We start from the raw sequence: 18805 nt of genomic DNA, 5'->3' as shown, positions 1-18805 counted from the left end.
GGGCAGAGTGCAAGGGAAAGCTTTTCAGCCTAGGGGAAAAAAGATTCCTGGCAGAAAGCCCAAAAGGGCAGACTGCTTCCTCTCCCAGGTGTTTCCTAGAACGGAGAACACTACCTTGGGTAACTTGGGCAAAACAAGAATGAACAAGATGATACTTCCCTGCCAGAGACTGTTCAATGACCAGTGATGGGGACTATGCGACAGGGGCCCAGCTAGTCTAGGAGGCAGCCATTTGTCCCCCTTTACATAATGTAAGGCAGAGAAACCAAGATGTAGTGTGAAAAGGGACTTGCCCACGCTTATGGATTGAGGTGGAGCAGACGTTATGACACTTTCTCAAGCCAGGGGCTCCTCCCAGAGGTGACCAGCCTTTCCCCACCCATGCTCCAGGCCTGCCTAGACCTGTAGTTGCTGCCCAGGGAGCTAAGTCTCCTCCCCAAACAAACTTAATCTTGTAAACTCAGTAAACCTGGCCTTTCCGCTCTGCCTCTGGCTTTGTTTCATCCTCCTTTCCCTTCCCCTGCTCTCTGTCCTGTCTCTTGCAGGTCCTGGCTGGCATGTCAGGAAAGGGGTCCGCTCCCATGGCCTACTCTGGGGAGCCAGGGCTCCTGTTCTGTGGGTCCTGTGACATGGTTTTCCGCTCCTGGGAGCTGTTGGCCACCCACACTCAGCGCTTCTGCATTGGCCGTCCGACCCGAGAGGTAACACCTGGAGCCCACTTCTCAAAAGGGCCGCCTCTGTGGCCACATGGGTGGGTTTTCAAGCAACTCTGACCCTCAGGATATTTCATCCCCACACCCTGTCGCCAGGTGGTGCCACAAGAACACCAGGGCCTCCCAGAGCAGGAGGCCAGCAAATTGGCTACTAAGAAGCTAACAGAAGAGGTACTCCGGGCTTTCCCCACCCGCTCCAAATTTAGCAACCTCCCTAGGCCTACAGGTCACGCAGATCATGGGTCAAGGAGGTCACGGAGTCCGCTATCTCCAGGTGCAGCGACTGCGGCTGTACCTACAGGAAATGCGACCCTGGATAACAGAGGTCTCCAGGGGATTAGAAGGGCCCCGGAGCCAAACTGAGGTGCAGACTCAGGGCCCCACCCCCGAAGCTGCTGGAAGCCCTGGCGAGCGGCTTCGGGCGCTGCAGGGGACTCACGCAAAGCGGGTGGCGGAGACGGAGTCACAGAGCCGGGCCCTGGAGCGACGCAGCGAGGGTGAGGGAAATGGACCGGGGGGGGGGGGGGAGTTACGAGCCCTCCCCGCCCCTCTCCCTTTGGCTTTGAGTTTGTCGGACTCTTTGCGACTCGGTACCTTAACGCCTCAGAATTGAGCCAACGCCTCCAAGGTTTGGCCCAGACCCGGGGCGGGATATCACGCCTTTTCGGTCTGGAGCGGGAGCTTCGAGAACTCCGGGCAGAAGCCGGGCGAACGCGGGGAGCTCTAGAAGTGCTAGGTGCGCACGTTCAGCAGCTACAGCCGGAGCCTGGGTGAGACCCGGGGTATTCAGAGCGCGGCAGAGCGGGGCTGGGGGCCGGTCCCGGTCTGGGGGCGGAGCCGCGGCGGGAGCCTCCGGAGGGCGGGGCCCGGGAAGCGTAGGCGCCCGCGCAGCTGGAAGGCCGCACGTGTTCGGTCGGGAAGGGGCGGGGCTTCCGGAGGCCGGGCCTCTGGATCCGCAACTTCTCCGCGCGGCTGGCCCCCGGCCCCAGGACCCGGCTCAACGCCTTGCGAGAGGCAGAACTCTGTTGTCCGGTGCTACAGGCCAACCCAGGGACTCTGGCTGCCGAGATCGGGTGAGGCCCGGGGCCCGGGGCGGCATGGGCGAAGCGCTAATCAGTCCTGGAAAGACGCTACCTTCTTGTCCCCTGTTCCCTCCCTAGGGCCCTGCGTGAGGCCTACGTTCGAGGCGGGGGCCGGAACCCCGGCCTTCTGGGCCAGATATGTCAGTTGCAGGTGGAGGCATCAGCGCTGGAGCTGCGGCGGCTGCGGACCTGCAGAGGTGAACAGGACGGCCTCGGAAGCGGTGGTCTTAATCCTGGGAGGAGAAAAGGGCGGTTGAGGGGGGCGTCTTTGGCAGTGGGGACCACCTGAAGGTGGAAAACTTGGGTGGTCTTTGTGGCAATGGCTAGAATGTTACCTGGCAAGTTCAGCCTTGTCCAGAGAGACCTAAAGCTGGAGAGCTGCTCAGGATTGCACCAGCTGGTTACCAGAGGCCAGAGGTGACGGGTGGGACTTTCTCATCGCAGGAAGACGGGCAGGTGCCGCACTGGGGGAGCTTCTAGTGGTGGAAGCCGAAAATCGGCGCCTGGAGGCAGAAATCCTGGCCTTGCAGATGCAGAGGGGCGCAGGCCCTGCGTCCTGGGGTTAGCGAGCACCCTCGTCCCACACCACTTAGCTCTCCCCAGCAGGCTGAGCCCAAGGAAGGGGTTGGAGGGTGGGGAGTGAGGCGTGTGTTTGTGGCCCTGCCCGTTCCTGCCCTCGCGCATCTTCAGGTGTCCGTGCGTGTGAGTTCGGCTCTCCGGGAAAGGGTATCTCGGCCCTGTTACTTGCTGCGTCCTGCTCAGAGATGCCCTACTCTTAACTCTCTGCTCCCAGGGCCTAGCGAGCCTCGACCCGTGGTGAATCCCCCCCGACGCCTGGGGAGGAGGGAAGATCCCCCGCGCCTCCCGCCGCCGGTGGCTCCCCCGCTGCCGCCCCATCCACACTCCACAGGCATCCTATTGAGTGGCACAGAAAAGGCCGTGAGGACCCAGGGGTTGGGGCCGGGGCAGCTCTGTTTTGTGTAGCTGGGGAAGCATGGGCGCCGAGGAGGCTCTCCGCAGGAGTCCACTCTTCCCCCACCCACAGCTGCAGGTTCCTGGCACCCTGACCAGGAACCCTGGCCTGGATCCATACTTTCTCCTGCCGGCTCCTGACGTTCTGGGCCCTGCACCCTATGACCCTGGGTGAGGCCTGCTCCCCCTGTGACTTGGTCATCCCTTCTGATTAAGGAGAGAGACCCACTAGGAAGAGCTAGGATTGGGGAACTGACAGGGTGAGGGGAAGGGATGGGGGGCGATGTATAGGTGTCCCCTGAGACCTGTGTTCTTCAGGGCTGGGCTGGTCATTTTCTATGACTTCCTTCGGGGCCTTGAGGCTTCTTGGATTTGGGTGCAACTCACGACTGGCCTGACACGAGATGGACAGGACACAGGAGGGGCCACAGCATTGCCCCCAGCCCTTTGCTTGCCCCCACCTCCAGCTCCTGGGCCCACAGGCAACTGTGCCATCCTTGCCAGCAGGCAGCCCGTACCCAGGTCAGTAGATGGAGATTGACTTGGATGCCTTTTGTCACAATTGAGGCTTTTCCCTCATTCTGCTGTTTTCCCATCTGTATACAGGGCCCCTGGCTCCCAGAGCTGTCCAGGGAAAAACAGTTCTGGCTTCTGACATAGTTTCGGTTGTTCTAGGCTGCCACCTTCACCATCAGCAGCCCTGGTCTGTGAGCTACAGGCCTGGCAGGGGCTGGCATGGGCTAGGGAACCACAGCCAAAGGCTTGGGCCTCACTGGTGCTATTTGACCAGGATCAAAGGGTGCGAAGTGGCCGTTGGCGTCTTCCACTTCGGGCCCTTCCTCTGGACCCCAGCCTTACCCCTGGACAGTTGAATGGGATTCCCCAGGTGAGTGTGGACAGGGACTGGATCTCCTCCCCTCCAGGTACAGATGCAGTACCATTTCAACTCTCTGCAGGTAGGTGAGGTTGAGCTCTTTCTGCGACTGGTTAATGCAAGAGATGAAGGTGTCCAGACACTGGCCGAGATCAACCCAGCAAATGCCCAGGAGTACCAGTACCCACCTCCACTGAGGGACCACCTAAAGCTAGGGATACTGCAGGTGTGATTGGTGTGGTTAATTGCTAGCATTTGTTTACCTGCGTGTTCCAAGTAGTTTCTGTGAATTAACTCCTTTCTCATACATCGTTACATAGTAATTATGTAAACAGATAAGGAAATCAGCTGCACAATAAGGTTTACTTGGTTTACATTAGGTAGTCAAGATACAAACCTCTTGCTAAAGATACACTTGTTCCTGTTCCACAGATACCCAGGTCACCTGCACTGGAAGCAAGCTCCCTTGCCCCAAAAGCTGGCTTTGTTGACCCTCCTCCTCCTGCAGAAGAGCCCCCTCAGCAGCAGAGTCAAGGATAGATGGTTTGGGCCCTCATCACAGCTTTGACCCACCCCCTCTGGCTTTCTGAATCTAGGAGAATGTGGTCATGAGTACCTTAACAGGCTCAGAACTAGGACTTAGATGAGGCTTGTTGCCAGACCTGCAGCTTTACTACTACACGTTCTCAAGAGGATCTAGAAGCAAATAGCAGATACAAGCTCAAAATAGGTCCAATCACAGCTTTACCACCTTCCACAAATACTTGGCCTTTATCAGTTTTCTTCTTGTAAAACAGATGTGAGGATTAAATGGATGTCAGGTATTGTCAGTATTGCCTGGAATATAAATTCTTTGAAAGATAAGCAGGGGGCACTCTAATTTGTTAAAGGAACTTCATAAACTTACCTTTTTTTTGCGCTAAAGCCCATCTTGTTGCCACACTTCGTTCAGGACATCCTCCGGGAAGCCTTCCAAGCTATAAAGGTCCCCGTGAACTAGGAGCTCCTCCCATACCTTATACACTTAGAAATCTGGCTAAAATTTGATATTGGGCCTATCCCCAGAACCCAGTGCCATCCAAAGTTCAAAGGCCTAAAATCCTCAGGACTTGGAACATGCAATACAAGGGGATCTTCAAGAAGTTCAAAGCCAAAGATTTCTACAGCCATGAGTTACCATAACCAGCCCAGAAAAATTCCATTTTCTCTATTTAGGAAATAAAACATAAACTGGAAAACTGCCTGACATTCAATAGTCAAATGGCAGGTTCTGACCTACTGTCTGTCTAGTGCAGCAAAGTAACCCTATGGGTGGTCAGAATTACTAACTCCCTTTAGGTAATGTAGGGCAGGCACGGTTTGGAATTCAGATCAATAGTAACTGGTATTTAACAGGTTCTTAAACTAAGGGTCAGGGCTGAGGCAGCTCAGGCAGGGAGGGTCTCCCACTAGCCTTGCACCCTGAACATCCCCAGTGGGATGGCTTTAATATCAGTATCCTGAGCACCCTTTGACTGGACTGGTGGGCCAGTTTCTACCTTTCAACCCCACATCCCACACTGAAATGCTTCAGGTAGTTTGGGATCCCACTGGAAGATTTTTTTTTTTTTAAGATTTTATTTAAGAGAGAGAACATGAGAGGGGAGAAGGTCAGAGGGAGAAGCAGACTCCCCCCCAAGCAGGGAGCCCGATGAGGGACTCGATCCCGGGACTCCAGGATCATGACCTGAGCTGAAGGCAGTCGCTTAACCCACTGAGCCACCCAGGCACCCTGGGAGATCTTTAAACACAAGTCCAGACCAGGAGCATTTTTTAGCATCTTTATTTGAGAGGTCAAAACTGCAGATGGGTAACAATTTAGATTCAAGTTATAAGATATATTCCAGCCTTTCTGTACAGAAAACAAAACTCCACCAGCCAGCCTCCCCACAAATTCCTCCAACCACATCCCACGTGTCGTCCCTCAAGCCACTTTCAAACCAGAAAGCTCAATTCTCTACAGTTAGCAGACCAGTTTTCCTCAAGGATCACTTTCCCCCACCCCTCCCCCTCACAAGTTTTCTTCAGTTCTTTTTCCAGGACAGAATTATTGACCCCAATTGGAGACTAGATGGGTAACAGTTATCACTCAAGGCCTGGCTCAGGTGGTTATCAGTTCACAAAGTCCACCAAACAGTATCAGCACCAAAGAGCAAGATCTTTACCAAGTCTTGTTTTTGTAGCCCCCATCATGGGGACAGCACCACTGAAGGTTTGTATTTAAAATGGAAAAGATATAGCACCATTAGAAAACAAAGAGCCTGGCTATGCTTGATTTGATTGCCTCCACATTAGACCGACAGGAACTTGGATGGGAGCTTCCAACAGAGATCAGTACAGAAAGGGGCAGGGGGAGTGAGTACCTTTGACAACTATATCAAACCCAGAGTGCTCCAAGGCACAGATTCAGCCAGTATATTTAAGAAAAAAAATCATCAAAGCCTCAACCTTTGCTTACAATCTTTATTGAAGTTATACAAAAAGAGGCCCCCCAAAGTGAAAAAATACATTATATACAAAAACACTTTCCCTCAGGAGGAAGGCTCTGCGCCCTCTCTTAACATGCAGTGCTTTCAACTGTGGCTCCGGCCTCCACTGTCCCCTCCACTGCTGCCCGGCTTTCAGCCTGATTCTCAGCCTGGAAGATAAATAGGGAGCCTGCGCATAAATGACCCTAGTTTAAGCCGTTCTGTCTTTACACAACTGAGTAGGCATTAGAGAAAGTGAACAGGTCTCCTAAAGCCTGCTTTGCTCCCTACACTACTAATAGCCCATTTCCTAAAGTCTCTCTAATAGGGCTGACGGAGCCAAGGTTCATACGGTACTTGGAAAGGGAGCAAGCAGAAATCACTCAATGGTCTTGCCAATTAAGTGCCTTCTCACACATTCTTTAGAGTGGGACCTGTGCTGTGTGTATAGTTGCCATTCGTCAATGAGACATCCTACATTCCATAACCAGTTTCCTGCACACTGTTTCTATGAGGGTTGCATACAAGTAATCCGAACAGGCTCAAGGTGAGGAACATGCACTTAGGAGGACTAGTTTCCCCAGGGCCTGAGAACAAGGGGAAATAAGGCAAGAGTCCAAGCCCTCTTAACTGCCCACCTCCTCCTCCATGTTTTCTGAAACTTCATTTCCACTGGAGACGGCATCCCCACTGCCTCCATTCACCTCTAGCTCTTGTTTCGCTTTCTTTGCATCATCTTTTCGGGGACTCTCTTCCTCTGGTTTCCTCTGAAGACAGAATTGGGAACGCTTCACAAATGTGCTGAATGTTTTTAAAAGTACTGCAAAAGTTTTTAAAAACCCCTTCATTCCTCTCCTCCCCCACTGCTGCCACCCCATGGTGCAGAGATCCTGAACACCGGTATCCACGGCTCTCAGGGTCTCTCCCATGGCCACAGGAAGCAGACGCCAACCTGTGCTCAGTACAATCAATTGGTCAGCCACAACATACCAATCCAGCCTCTCTAGGGGGAGGGTGGGGTGAGGGTGAGTAGTAGATCTGAATAGTAACCAAACCCCAAGTTTATAAATCAGGACACAAAGCAATCAGTCTCCCACAAGAGGAAAAAAACAACTGTAATTGTAGGCAGAAGATGGACTCCTAAGAGTTTCGGCAGGTCTGCTGCTGAATGACTACTGTCAAAGAAAACCCGCCAGCTTTGCAAGCTGAGCCGATTCTTCTCAGCTGCTTTCCTGATAGTCCTGGGCCAAAGTGGCCTGGAAAACTGTTAGAAGACATAGTCAAGTGAAAACTACCTTCATTCAAATCCTCACCAACTTTGCAAAATGAATGTCTTATTGCACCAAATATTAAGGAATGTATTCCTGGTGTATCATTTGAAGCAAAAAACAAAACAAAAAGCAAACTGGAAAGAAAACAGAAAAGAAATGACCACATGTAGATTTACCTTCTTTCTGACAAGGTGGGAGATATCACTCACACAATTTGATGAGGAAGCACCATCCGTTGATTTTCTACTGGCAACCTGACAAAAAGGACTCTGTTAGCAATGTACAACTAGACAGGACACAAAAAAGCCTAATATTAAGTGACAAAAATCACCTGAATACTCACCATGGAGACTGAAGTGCCTCCTCCACTAGGAGTGAAACCTGAAGTAGAGCTCTCCACCTGTGCGAGAGTTGACAGACCCAAGTGGGTCCCAGGAGAGAACCCACCAGGTCACCCACACACCTACAACAGGTACCTACCATCCAAACTAAGACCTCAAATACTAGTGGGCCTCCATATACTAGCAATATCATTCCACCCCCCTCTACCTGCACTCACCACCCCCAAACCAGGAGCTTAGGCACAGGGTAAATATTAAATTAACCCATCCATATCATCACCTGTGGCACTATCTATACAGAGGAGTTCTCAGAGATGGAAGTAATAGCTTACATTTATTAAGCAAATACTATTTGTACTGTCAGAAGTATTTTAACATACAGATACTATTATCCCCATTTTACAGATGAGTCAACTAAGGCAAATAAATGTTAAGTAACCTGTCCATAGTCACACATAGTAAGTAGCAGATATATAACCTTAACCCAGTCTGGCTCCAGAGCATATTCTCTTAAGCATTATACTACTTAATAGGAATAACTAGATAAATTCTCATATTCCTTCTGACCACCAACTCCCTGGAAACCGTATCACGGTTCCTAGGCAAATAGAACACTAATACCATGATGTCTTCCAACAACATCAACCATGCCATTATCCAAACTTCAAAAGGAAACCAAACCAACCAGAGTGGCTTTCAGAGCCAATTCAGCTACATTCCCACTACGCTGGGAGTCCTTTGCATCTTCTATCTTCTCTCTAATTTCAGGTAGCAGTTCCTTCAGCTCCTCAATTTCTTTCTCATATTCAGTAGATGATCCTTCAGCCTCCTTCAACTGCTCACTTAGTACAGCTACAAAGAACAGGCTGAAGTGATCAGTAATAGTTACCACCAAAGGATCCATTTTTTTTTTCATATTGTCGATTACCAGATCCAGTCAAGCTTATCGTCAAATAGCTGATGCTCACTCACCCATTCTCTTCTCAATGACTTCAATAGATTTGCTGAACTGTGCCACTGCCTCATCATACTGAGAGTTATACCCATAGGCCAAGCCCAGCTGGTAATGGGTCTCTGCAAGGAGACGATCATGGGCTTCCAGGTACTGCTCTTGCAGGTTTAGGCAAGCCTGGAACTCCTCCACAGCTTGGACATAATTCTCTAATGAAAAAAGAATAGCAAGCAAATGGACAGCATTTAATATATAATACTTCCAAATTGTAGACCATTCTACAGGAATGCTCTCCTGTTTTAAATTACATTTCTTTGTAGCATCTCCAGGACACTGAACTATTATTTAAAAAAAAAATATCTAACTGGGGAGGGGGAAAAAAAACCCTACTGAAGAACTTCAGAAGAGATGGTTCACTATTCTAGGAACTATAGGAACCCAAACCAACTGTCCTTTTAAAGCCAATTGCCAGGGGTGCCTAGGTGGCTGGCTCAGTCAGTTAAGCATCTGCCTTCCACTCAGGTCATGATCTCAGGGTCCTGGTATGGAGCCCCACATCAGACTCCTTGCTTGGCAGGGAGCCTGTGTCTCCCTCTCCCTCTGCCCCTCCCCCTACTTGTGCTCTAAGAAATAAAATCTAAAAAAAAAAAAAAAAGCCAATTGCCCACAACTTATGATCAATCAAGCTGAATTTTAAGGAATTAGAGGAAAAACTGGGCGGGGGGGGCACATTAAAGGAAAGAGTAAAATGGAAAATGTATTACCAGATTCAACACTAACTTCTCCAAGTTTAAGATGGGCCTGTGCAGCATAAAGCTGAGCTTCTTTTGTTTCTTGCCTGAAAGAAGGAAAAGATTATCAGAAACCTTAATAGCATTTGTCCAAACCTAACTGATATTCTACTTCCAAGCTCCAAACTCCCAACCTAAGCCTAGAAACACTGAAAAGTATTACCTTTTAAAAATGATCTTTGCTAAATCCAGCATATCCCAGGCAAGTTCTAGATTCCCGATCTCCTCCTCTTCATTTTCTTGAAGAGACTAAAAAGTATATCCAAATCATTGGTATTAGGCAGAAGTATAAGACAGGAATCTTATCACAAATCTAAATGCGTAATACAGCTTAAAAAATAACATGATATGATTCAAAATTTGGACTTTCTCCCTAAAACCTACAGAATGGGTCCCTATAATCCTTCTATCCGAAGTCATCACCTATGTCAGTGATATCTAACAGTGACGTGTTGGGTCCCATCAGAACATCCTCGGATTAAACGGATCTGTGTATTCCAGGCATGAACAAAGAGTCCCCAATCCCGAACCAAGAAATGACTATGATAATCACACCTACCCTAGTAAGCTACAGTCCTACAGTAAGAAGATGATACTGAACAAATAATAATTTACCTTGTTTTCAAGAAGTGATTCATTTGGTGTTTCTTCAGCCTTGTCATTTTCTTTATCCTCCTCTTCTGAGCCTTCAGTTTCTGTAAGCAAAAATTCCTCAGTATTGAGAATACTAAGGATATCTTCCTTCTAAGTACTCAAGAGATTCCAATAAATGCCTGTCAACCTATATTCTGAGTAGAACAGGCCAGATGCTAAGTCAGTTAATATTTGAACTGAATATAAATATAAAGCCAGTGATTACAGTCTAATTCAAGTGTAACCTAGATTTAGATTGTATAATCTTACAGTGTGTGGTTTACACCTTCAGTGATCAGAAGGCTGTACGTTTCTCTTCTAAAAGTCAATTTGGATCATTCAGATCAGGACAGATTAGCTACTGTATTCTTATTGTAGAAGCTCCCATATACTTAGCCAGAAGCAGTTGAAGAACTCAGCCAGTGTTCCTGGTGTCTTTAAGCAGCCATTTGTTATATAACACTAACATGCTGAGAAAGTACAAAAAGTTAAATTACCCCAGTCCATTCAGAGCAAGAATGCTCAAGAGACTAGCTTTCCCACAACACAGCTGTGGAGAGAAAAGCATAGTCCTTACCAACTCTCACCAATGAGCATGCCACAGACTCCAGCCAGCTCTAGCATGTACAGAGAATTGAGTAAGCAGTACCACAACCAATTGTTTTTACTCCAGTATAATGTTAAAATTTGCAGCCATATTGACACACTATTTCACCATACTGACATATATTCACAAGTCAACTGCCTTTAAGGACAGGCTGCTAATAAATAGCTCTACGCACCACTTAGAAGTTCAAAATGTCATAGGATTAAAAATGGGCTTTTGGGGGCACGTAACAATTCATTAATTGGGTATAATGCGCCTACCTCTGCCACCTTTCATTAAACATTTTTAACGCAAGCAAAAGAGCTAAAATACCATCTTCCTAACAAGCTATTATGGGAACATAAATATGCAATTAGGCCTTAGAGCCATGAAGTCAGGCTAAAGGACTTTTATCTTTAGCAATACTGCTTAAGAATGGGAATAGGCACAGAAAATTCCTAAACATTATAAATTAGTAAAGACAAAGTCCTGTAAGAAGGGCGCCTGGCTGGCTCGGATAGTGGAGCATGCAACTCTTGATCTCAGTGTTGCGAGCTCGAGCCCCATGCTGGGTAGAGAGATTACTTAAAAATAAAATTAAAAAAAAAAAAATTCCTGGGCGCCTGGGTGGCTCAGATGGTTAAGCGTCTGCCTTCGGCTCAGGTCATGATCCCAGAGTCCTGGGATCGAGTCTCGCATCAGGCTCCCTGCTCCTTGGGAGCCTGCTTCTCCCTCTGCCCCCCTCTCTCTCTCTCTCTCTTTCTCTCATGAATAAATAAAAATAAAATCTTTAGAACAAAAACCAAAAAACAACAAAAAAATTCCTCTAAGAACCAGTTACAAGTTAACTGACCTCTATAGCAAACAGGTTTTATCAAATGACTCACTCTTCCCCTGTTGACCATATAATTTAGTGTTTCTGAAATAAATACCCACCATCATATACCATTATCTTTCTGTACCCAAATTTCCAAGTTATCTGTATACTTAGTACCCTGTCAGACTAGATGGGTGGTTTTATTAACTCTGACAATGAGGCCCATTCTCAAGACAGATGAGGTAAATCTATGCAACATTTTACCTTCCTAATTTGTAGGAAAAATTGACAAAATGTGTATTGTTAGTCTATATTCTTAAATAATCTGGTATCTGTTCCTACTCATGCCAAAATGCCAGGTGACATCTAATTAGATTAAAATCTTACTGAGTTTTACATCAAATTTTTAAAATAAAATTCTTACGATAATCTGAGAAAAATACTTGTTTCCCTTGAGAAATCTGTACTACCTTCATGGAATGGTGAGAAGAAAGTTAGGTTAATGAGAAAGCCATTACTTTAAAACAACACTTTCCAACCTGGTAACCTATACCCAGGTATTAATGGGAATGCCCTGATGTCCTCAGTGATCTGTTAAAATGGAATCTTCTTTGTAGCATGCCTATTACCATCCTTTGGAAAAATGGATACACAGCTTTATACCATTTCTCTGATTTGTAGCCTGTTCAAAAGTTAAGGGCACAGGATAGCGCAAAGAAAAATTCCTCTTAGAGACAATCTGCTGATTCTCTGGTTATCCTAGCCCTCTTAAGTCAGGGAAACACTACAGATTGACCAGTATAGTCTAAGCATGGCCAAGCTCTGTGCCTACAATTTAAAAACTTTGTTCACTTACCAATCATATCTAGCATAACACTTATAATAAAACAACAGACCAATTATCTTTATTAGGGATATGGACAGCCTGAGAGGTGGTAAGAAATGGGATTTTAAGAGAAAACCTCTGGGGTGCCTGGCTGGCTCAGTCAGTAAAGCATGTGACTCTTGATCTGAGGGTTATGGGTTCAAGCCCCACATTGGGTATAGAGATTACTTAAAAATAAAATTAAAAAAAAAAAGATTTGAGAGAGAATACCACTTATAAGATTTTTTGCAGGCAAGTGCTGCCACATAAAGTGGAACAGAGCACAGAGAATAAAAGTTTAGGCCTTAGGGGCACCTGGGTGGCTGTCATTAAGCGTCTGCCTTTGGCTCAGGTCATGGTCTCAGGGTCCTGGGATCGAGCCCCACATCGGGCTCCCTGCTCAGCGGGAAGCCTGCTTCTCCCTCTCCCACTCCCCCTGCTTGTGTTCCCTCTCTAGCTGTCTCTCTCTGTCAAATAAATAAATTAAATCTTAAAAAAAAAAAAAAGTTTAGGCCTTAGAAGAAGGGGGAAAAAAAGTTTAGGCCTTAGAGCCAGGTTTGGGTACCTCAGCCCTCCCCGTATTGGCTGTGTGACCAGGGCAAATTACTTAAGCTCTTTCTGCCATTTCTTCATTTGTAAAATATGGAAAACTGTACCTTCTTTATGAGCAGCACGGTACCCAGGGCACATACTAAAAAAAAATGCAACTGATGACTCCTAGGCTTTTATAAGTACTTTAAAAAGAATGACCAGAGGGACACCTGAGTGGCACAGTCATTTAAGAATCTGACTCTTGGTTTTGGCTCAGGTCATGATCCCAGGGTCAGGAGATCAAGCCCCACATCAGGCTCTGTGCTGAGCGCAGTCTGCTAAAGTTTCTCCCTGCCTCACTCTCGCAAGTAAATAAATCTTTAAAAAAAATAGTGACCAGAAAGTTTCTGATAAGAGGTGGGTTAAGGGAGGAGATAAAAAGTCACCTTCCTCACTGTGAGGCAGGCTTGGGAAGAACATACATTCATGTCACATCTAGAGTCTGATTCTAGTTCTATGACTTGGTGTGTTTGACCCTAAACAAGTAACATAACCCCTAAGCCTCAATTTCCTCGTGGCTCTAAGTGGAATAATACTACCTACTAAATAGTATTATTTTGGAATCAAAAATAATGTATGTGGGGGCACCTGGGTGGCTCAGTTGTTAAGCGTCTGCCTTCGGCTCAGGTCCTAGGATTGAGCCTACATTGGGCCTACATTGGGCTCCATGCTCCGGGGGGAGCCTGCTTCTCCCTCTCCCACTCCCCCTGCTTATGTTCCCTCTCTCTGTCAAAAAAAAAAAAAAAAAAAAAAAAAAAGTATGTGGGAGAGCTGTAACAATTTTGCTTTATGATCCAACTGAATAGTTTTTGAACTGGAGAAATAGGACCTCTCTACTGTAGCTTATTATTCAAAGTCCAATTTAAAAGAGCCAGCAGAACTTCTTACTAACTTTGATCACTATCATTAAAGATTAAGACATGGTAGTTTTTTAAAAACTGAAGAATTCAGTTGTGTGCTTTTTCCATAAAGAACTCCTAAAACCCAACAAGCAGCCCAATGGTGCTACCATTTAGCCAATTCACTTCTAGTTACCATGCCCATGCTGGCTGGAGTACAAGGACCTGCACATAGGTAGAATGTAGTTTACCAGAATGAGCTGCAAATACTGAATAGTGGGTCTTTGAAAATCTAAAACTAAACAGAACTCTTAGTCTGTCAATTATACAAAGTGGTAACTATTAACTAGACTATACCTGTGGTTATTAATACCAACATTAGATGAGCCTTACAGACAGTAGAATCCTCAAATGATAGTACAACTCAAGTCAGACGTGCCAATTATGTAACTGCTAATTAGAGGCTTATACATCTTGATGGAATTGAATCAAAATTAGACCAATAATACTACGCAAAGCATCCACACTTTATAACGTTCTTAGTAACAAAACCTTCAGTTTAGCAGCCAAAGCAAGCATGAAATGAGGGGGAAAGCAGCAAGAGGGCTAATGGTTAAGTTTTTTGTTATCTTTTGGAGGGGGCTAATTTAAAACTAATGTAAATAAGCCTCTAAATACTTCCTGAAGACTAAAAGTAAAAGAGGGTCATCAGAATTCTTTCACTGTGTTAACTGCCTTCATTTAAATGGCATGCCTGCTTAAGTGTACCAATTCACTGGATTCTACTGCTCTAATCCTGCTTCCTAAAGCAGAGAATAGGAACCATGTGAACAGTAAAATAAATAATCCAGAGGCATGCAAGTGAACATCCATTCAGCATTCTCTGCCAGCCTAGCCCACTATTTCCCTACCTACCCCACCAGCCCCCATCCACCTCTATTGGCTAGTATGGTACAGGTTACTGATAGCTAGCCAAGTCTCAGAAATCACAGAGAAGGCCTATTTTGCAGTTAGTAAAAGCGTTAGTTTATAAGCCAGCTGAAGACTTGCTTTTGATTTAACTTGCTCAACTTATCACAATCTTCTTAAACTATCCCCATTTTCATTTAGCCCTTTCCTAATCCAAAGGCAGACGGAAAATCCTGAATGGAAGGCTGACTTTTACCCATGATTAGTGTGAGTCAAATCCAGAAATGTACTCCACCCACTGCAGCTCTTGCATATCCCGGTTACCTTCACCCTCTTTCATCTGTTCTTCTCTCTCTTGTGTTTCTTCATTAGCAGCTATCTTAACTTTGTCTTCAGGGGATTTCTCAGTAGCCCCCCAGGCTACCTTGGTCTCAACCCCATCTCCAGCTGCCTCAGACTCTTCTATGGGCAGCTTAGTCTCCTCCTGGCTAGGAACCAACTCTGCCCTGACCTTCTCCTCTAGTCCTGTGCCATCTTTTGTTTCTGTCAGTCCTTCTGCATTAGTCTGTTGTTCAACAGGAGTCTGACCTCCTGCAGCTGACAGTCCATTGACTGTACCATCCTTAGGGAGAACTGTGGCCTCCTGCCCAGGCTTCTCAGAGACTTCTGACCCAGCTTCTGCAGCTGAGGCCTCTGCTATTGTCACCTCTGGTGACTCTTCAGCAGGAGGCACTTCTTGCCCTACCAGCTGCTCAAGAACAGCCTTTCCTGGCTCATTTTCAGAGGCAGCTACCTGCTCCTTTGGCTCATCCCCACCCATATCCACTGGCTTGACTGTTGAATCTATAGGCTCTGCTTCTGCCTCCACTGCAGTACTCTGCTTTTCGAGAGCTGTAACAGGCTGCTCTCCTGAAGCTTCTTTTGGCTTCTCCTCTATGCTCACAATTACTTCTCCCTCCTTCTCCTGACCTCCTTTTTCTCTGCATTCTTCTTGGACATCAGTTCCACAAACTGATTTTCCTTCCCCAGTATCTGGTACTTCCTGTTCTGGCTTCCCAGAAGTGACCTTGGCTTCATTCAGTCCTTCTGGTGCTGCTATTTCTTTTGCCTCAGTGGTTTCAGTTAACTGATCTGGAGTGGATTCAACTTTTTCCTGTAGTTCCTCCTCTGCAGGCTCACTTATATCCATGTCTTCTCTTCCACCCTTCTCCATTTCAGTCTCCTGCTCTTTATCAATTTCAGGCTTTACCAGAGACTGGTCTTCTGGTTTTTTTGCTTCTTCTTTTTCTCCCATGGCGTCATAAACCTGTTCTCTCAACTCTTCCCTTGCTTCCTCTACATGGTTAAAGAACATGAAGCATAAACATGTCTTCGAATTTAGTGATCAAGGCATAAATGGAAACTAAAAATACATTCCCTTTAAAACCTCAAACAGCCTGGCTTAAATTTTAGCAGATGGCCTAAAAACTATCTGTCCCCTTGAGAAAAGCAAAGGGAAAAGTCCCAGATAGCAGAGCAACTTATTGCAAAGGAAACCCAAGCTCCTTAAGTGAGATATTGTTTTACTTGAGCATTCTGATTATCAGTTAGGTTAAGAGATGCCAAGCTTTTTGCTCTCCTCTAAACATCATAAACCTCCATCTAATATGTAAAACTCTAGTAGCTAAATTCCACTTAGAATTTAACATTTAATTTTCTTAGACACAAAAAATGTAAAAAGACTCCAAAAGCACTGCTATTAAAATAACTGAGCTGTACAGACTTAAAATTTGCATCAAAAAAATTTAAGGTTGTTAGGTATTTAAAATAACAATTTAAATAACCACATTTATTGGGGAAATTAAGTTTTCCTTTTATAAAACCCTGCTCTCAGTTTCAGTTAATTGGCTATCTCCACTGTAGTCTCCACCAGATGCATGTATCACCCCAGACAACTTAGGAGAGACCATCCAGGATAGGGAGAGCCCTAGTCCCATCATTGGTACATAAGAAATATACGTCGCATCTCCTGAATGTCACAGGCAACTCCACATACCATCTATGTTATCATTATTTTCTACCAGAGATTCGTCTTCTGTTTTTTCTCCTTCCTCCTCTTCCACATGCACACCTTCCAGGGCATTTCCCAACACACCATTCTCCATTCTAGGAGAACAAAAGGAGAAAGCACTAAAGGTATGATGGCTAGAACCTAACAGTTTTTCTAAGACCAAAAAGCAATCAAGTGCAGAGATTATAAACTTTAAGTATTTATGGAAGAAAAGCAGTGATCAAAACTAATATAAATTAAGGCAGTAAAAGCACTGAAAGAAAAAAGCATACCCTTCATCCCACCACCTAAAAAGCACTAGTGACTACTGTCAAAAAGATAAGATCAATATTCACTCTACAATAAGGCCATAATATTTCCCAAGCTTCACATCCACCCATATTTCTTTAGTTGGCTTTAAAACATTCTGGAAAGACTTTCATGACAATCAGAATGATCTACAAAATTAGAAAACTTACCAGAATTGAGATTAAATGAGCCACAAAACATTTGCTAGTTTGTGTACCCTCAAAATGTTGTTCTGGTTAATAAACTCCAGTGGAAAATACACAACTTTCCAATAGTTAAGACTACTGGTTTGGGGCGCCTGGGTGGCTCAGATGGTTAAGCATCTGCCTTCGGCTCAGGTCATGATCCCGGGGTCCTGGGATCAAGTCCTGCATCGGGCTCCCTGCTCCTTGGGAGCCTGCTTCTCCCTCTGCTTCTCTCTCTCTCTCTCCGTCTCTCATGAATGAATAAATAAAATCTTTAAAAAAATATATTAAAAAAAAAAAGACTACTGGTTTTGGGGCACCTGGGTGGCTCAATCATTAAGCATCTGCCTTCGGCTCAGGTGGTGATCCTAGGATCCTTCGATTGAGCCCTACATTGGGCTCCCTGCTCAGCAGGGAGCCTGCTTCTCCCTCTCCCACTCCCCGCTGCTTGTGTTCCCTCTCTCTCTGTGTCTCTCTCTGTCAAAAAAAACAAATAAAATCTTAAAAAAAAAAAATTAAAAAAAAGACCACTGGTTTTATTTACTAGACATTCTCATACGCTAGTGTTTACAAACTGTCCTTCATTAAGTCCTTGTTAAGGATGACTGTTTTGTGCTGAGAGTGCTTTTAAAAGTTCTCTTATACTGGACTTTATGGTCCAAAAATAAACTATGACCATTCACTAATAGAAAAGAACTCTTCTTCTAAAACCCCAAAAGATGGGGCGCCTGGGTGGCTCAGTCATTGAGAGTCTGCCTTCGGCTCAGGTCATGATCCCAGGGTCCTGGGATCGAGCCCCGGGTCGGGCTCCCTGCTCAGCGGGAAGCCTGCTTCTCCCTCTCCCACTCCCCCTGCTTGTGTTCCCTCTCTTGCTGTCTGTCAAATAAATAAAATCTTAAAAAAAAAAAAAAAGACCCCAAAAGTTAAAACCCAAGCGTAAGTTTAATCTACATCAAGTGCCTTCCAAAACTTCCATCAATATTTCATGTTCCTTCTAAACCCCCTTTCTTAGTAAAAGCAGACTCACCCAGCTCATATGAATCTCAAAGCTAGTAAATAATCTTGGAAAGCAAAGAAACTTATAAAGTTTTAAATAGACCACTAATGTGATACAAAACACCCTACTTAAAAACAAGTCAGACTGTTGATTTCGGCTCAGGTTATGATCTCAGGGTTGTGAGATGGAGCCCCACATCAGGCTCCAAGCTCAAGGTGGAATTTCTGCCTAAGGATTCTCCCCCTCTCCCTCCACCACCACCTCTCCGCTCACTCGCTCTCAAATAAACCTTTAAAGAAACAAAACAAAAAACAAAACAAAAGCCCCTGCAGCTTGAAAGACATACCTTGCCAACTCCAGAAGTGATTTCCCATAGTAAAAGAAGGCTTCTCCACACTCATTAGCAGTCTCTCCATACTTCTTACCTCTACAAAGAAAATAAACATCTAATAAGACCTGAATTAACGTTTAATCAAAAATACTTATTTCTAGCTCTCTGAATTATAAAATGGTATTTCTTCAGTGACACATCCTTCTAGGAA

At 45.7% G+C, this 18805-nt stretch overlaps 2 protein-coding genes across 5 annotated transcripts in view; one reads left to right on the top strand and one right to left on the bottom strand.

Moving 5' to 3' along the window:
• The first annotated feature begins 379 nt into the window (after positions 1–379).
• CCDC17 (coiled-coil domain containing 17) lies at positions 380–5977 on the top strand. The gene is given in 14 exon segments (XM_035727125.1): positions 380–701; positions 810–884; positions 988–1210; positions 1321–1483; positions 1703–1786; positions 1874–1992; positions 2240–2356; positions 2589–2734; positions 2841–2938; positions 3086–3289; positions 3443–3653; positions 3724–3839; positions 4079–4155; positions 4158–5977. Coding segments are annotated over 14 exon segments (1851 nt in total). The 5' UTR covers positions 380–557; the 3' UTR covers positions 4232–5977.
• Positions 5978–6129: 152 nt separating this feature from the next.
• Positions 6130–18805, bottom strand: part of LOC113928745 (nuclear autoantigenic sperm protein) — a 41272-nt gene continuing 28596 nt past the window's right edge. For 3 of the 4 annotated variants that reach the window (XM_027604724.1, XM_027604739.1, XM_027604732.1), the window contains 11 exons: positions 18610–18690; positions 16779–16888; positions 10119–10198; positions 9667–9752; positions 9477–9550; positions 8733–8921; positions 8446–8612; positions 7763–7819; positions 7596–7673; positions 6787–6915; positions 6130–6318 (listed from right to left, as the gene is read on the bottom strand). In XM_027604724.1, the coding sequence (XP_027460525.1) occupies positions 6238–6318; positions 6787–6915; positions 7596–7673; positions 7763–7819; positions 8446–8612; positions 8733–8921; positions 9477–9550; positions 9667–9752; positions 10119–10198; positions 16779–16888; positions 18610–18690 (1132 nt within the window). In that variant the 3' untranslated portion in view covers positions 6130–6237. Of the gene's footprint in view, positions 6319–6786; positions 6916–7595; positions 7674–7762; positions 7820–8445; positions 8613–8732; positions 8922–9476; positions 9551–9666; positions 9753–10118; positions 10199–15067; positions 16079–16778; positions 16889–18609; positions 18691–18805 lie in introns of all 4 variants that reach the window. The other variant, XM_027604750.2, reaches the window with a different exon arrangement.

Source organism: Zalophus californianus, chromosome 4 (genome assembly GCF_009762305.2).
Source record: "Zalophus californianus isolate mZalCal1 chromosome 4, mZalCal1.pri.v2, whole genome shotgun sequence".
NCBI lineage: Eukaryota > Metazoa > Chordata > Mammalia > Carnivora > Otariidae > Zalophus > Zalophus californianus.
The sequence above is the reverse complement of the archived record's forward strand: the minus strand, read 5'-3'. Positions and strand labels throughout refer to the sequence as shown.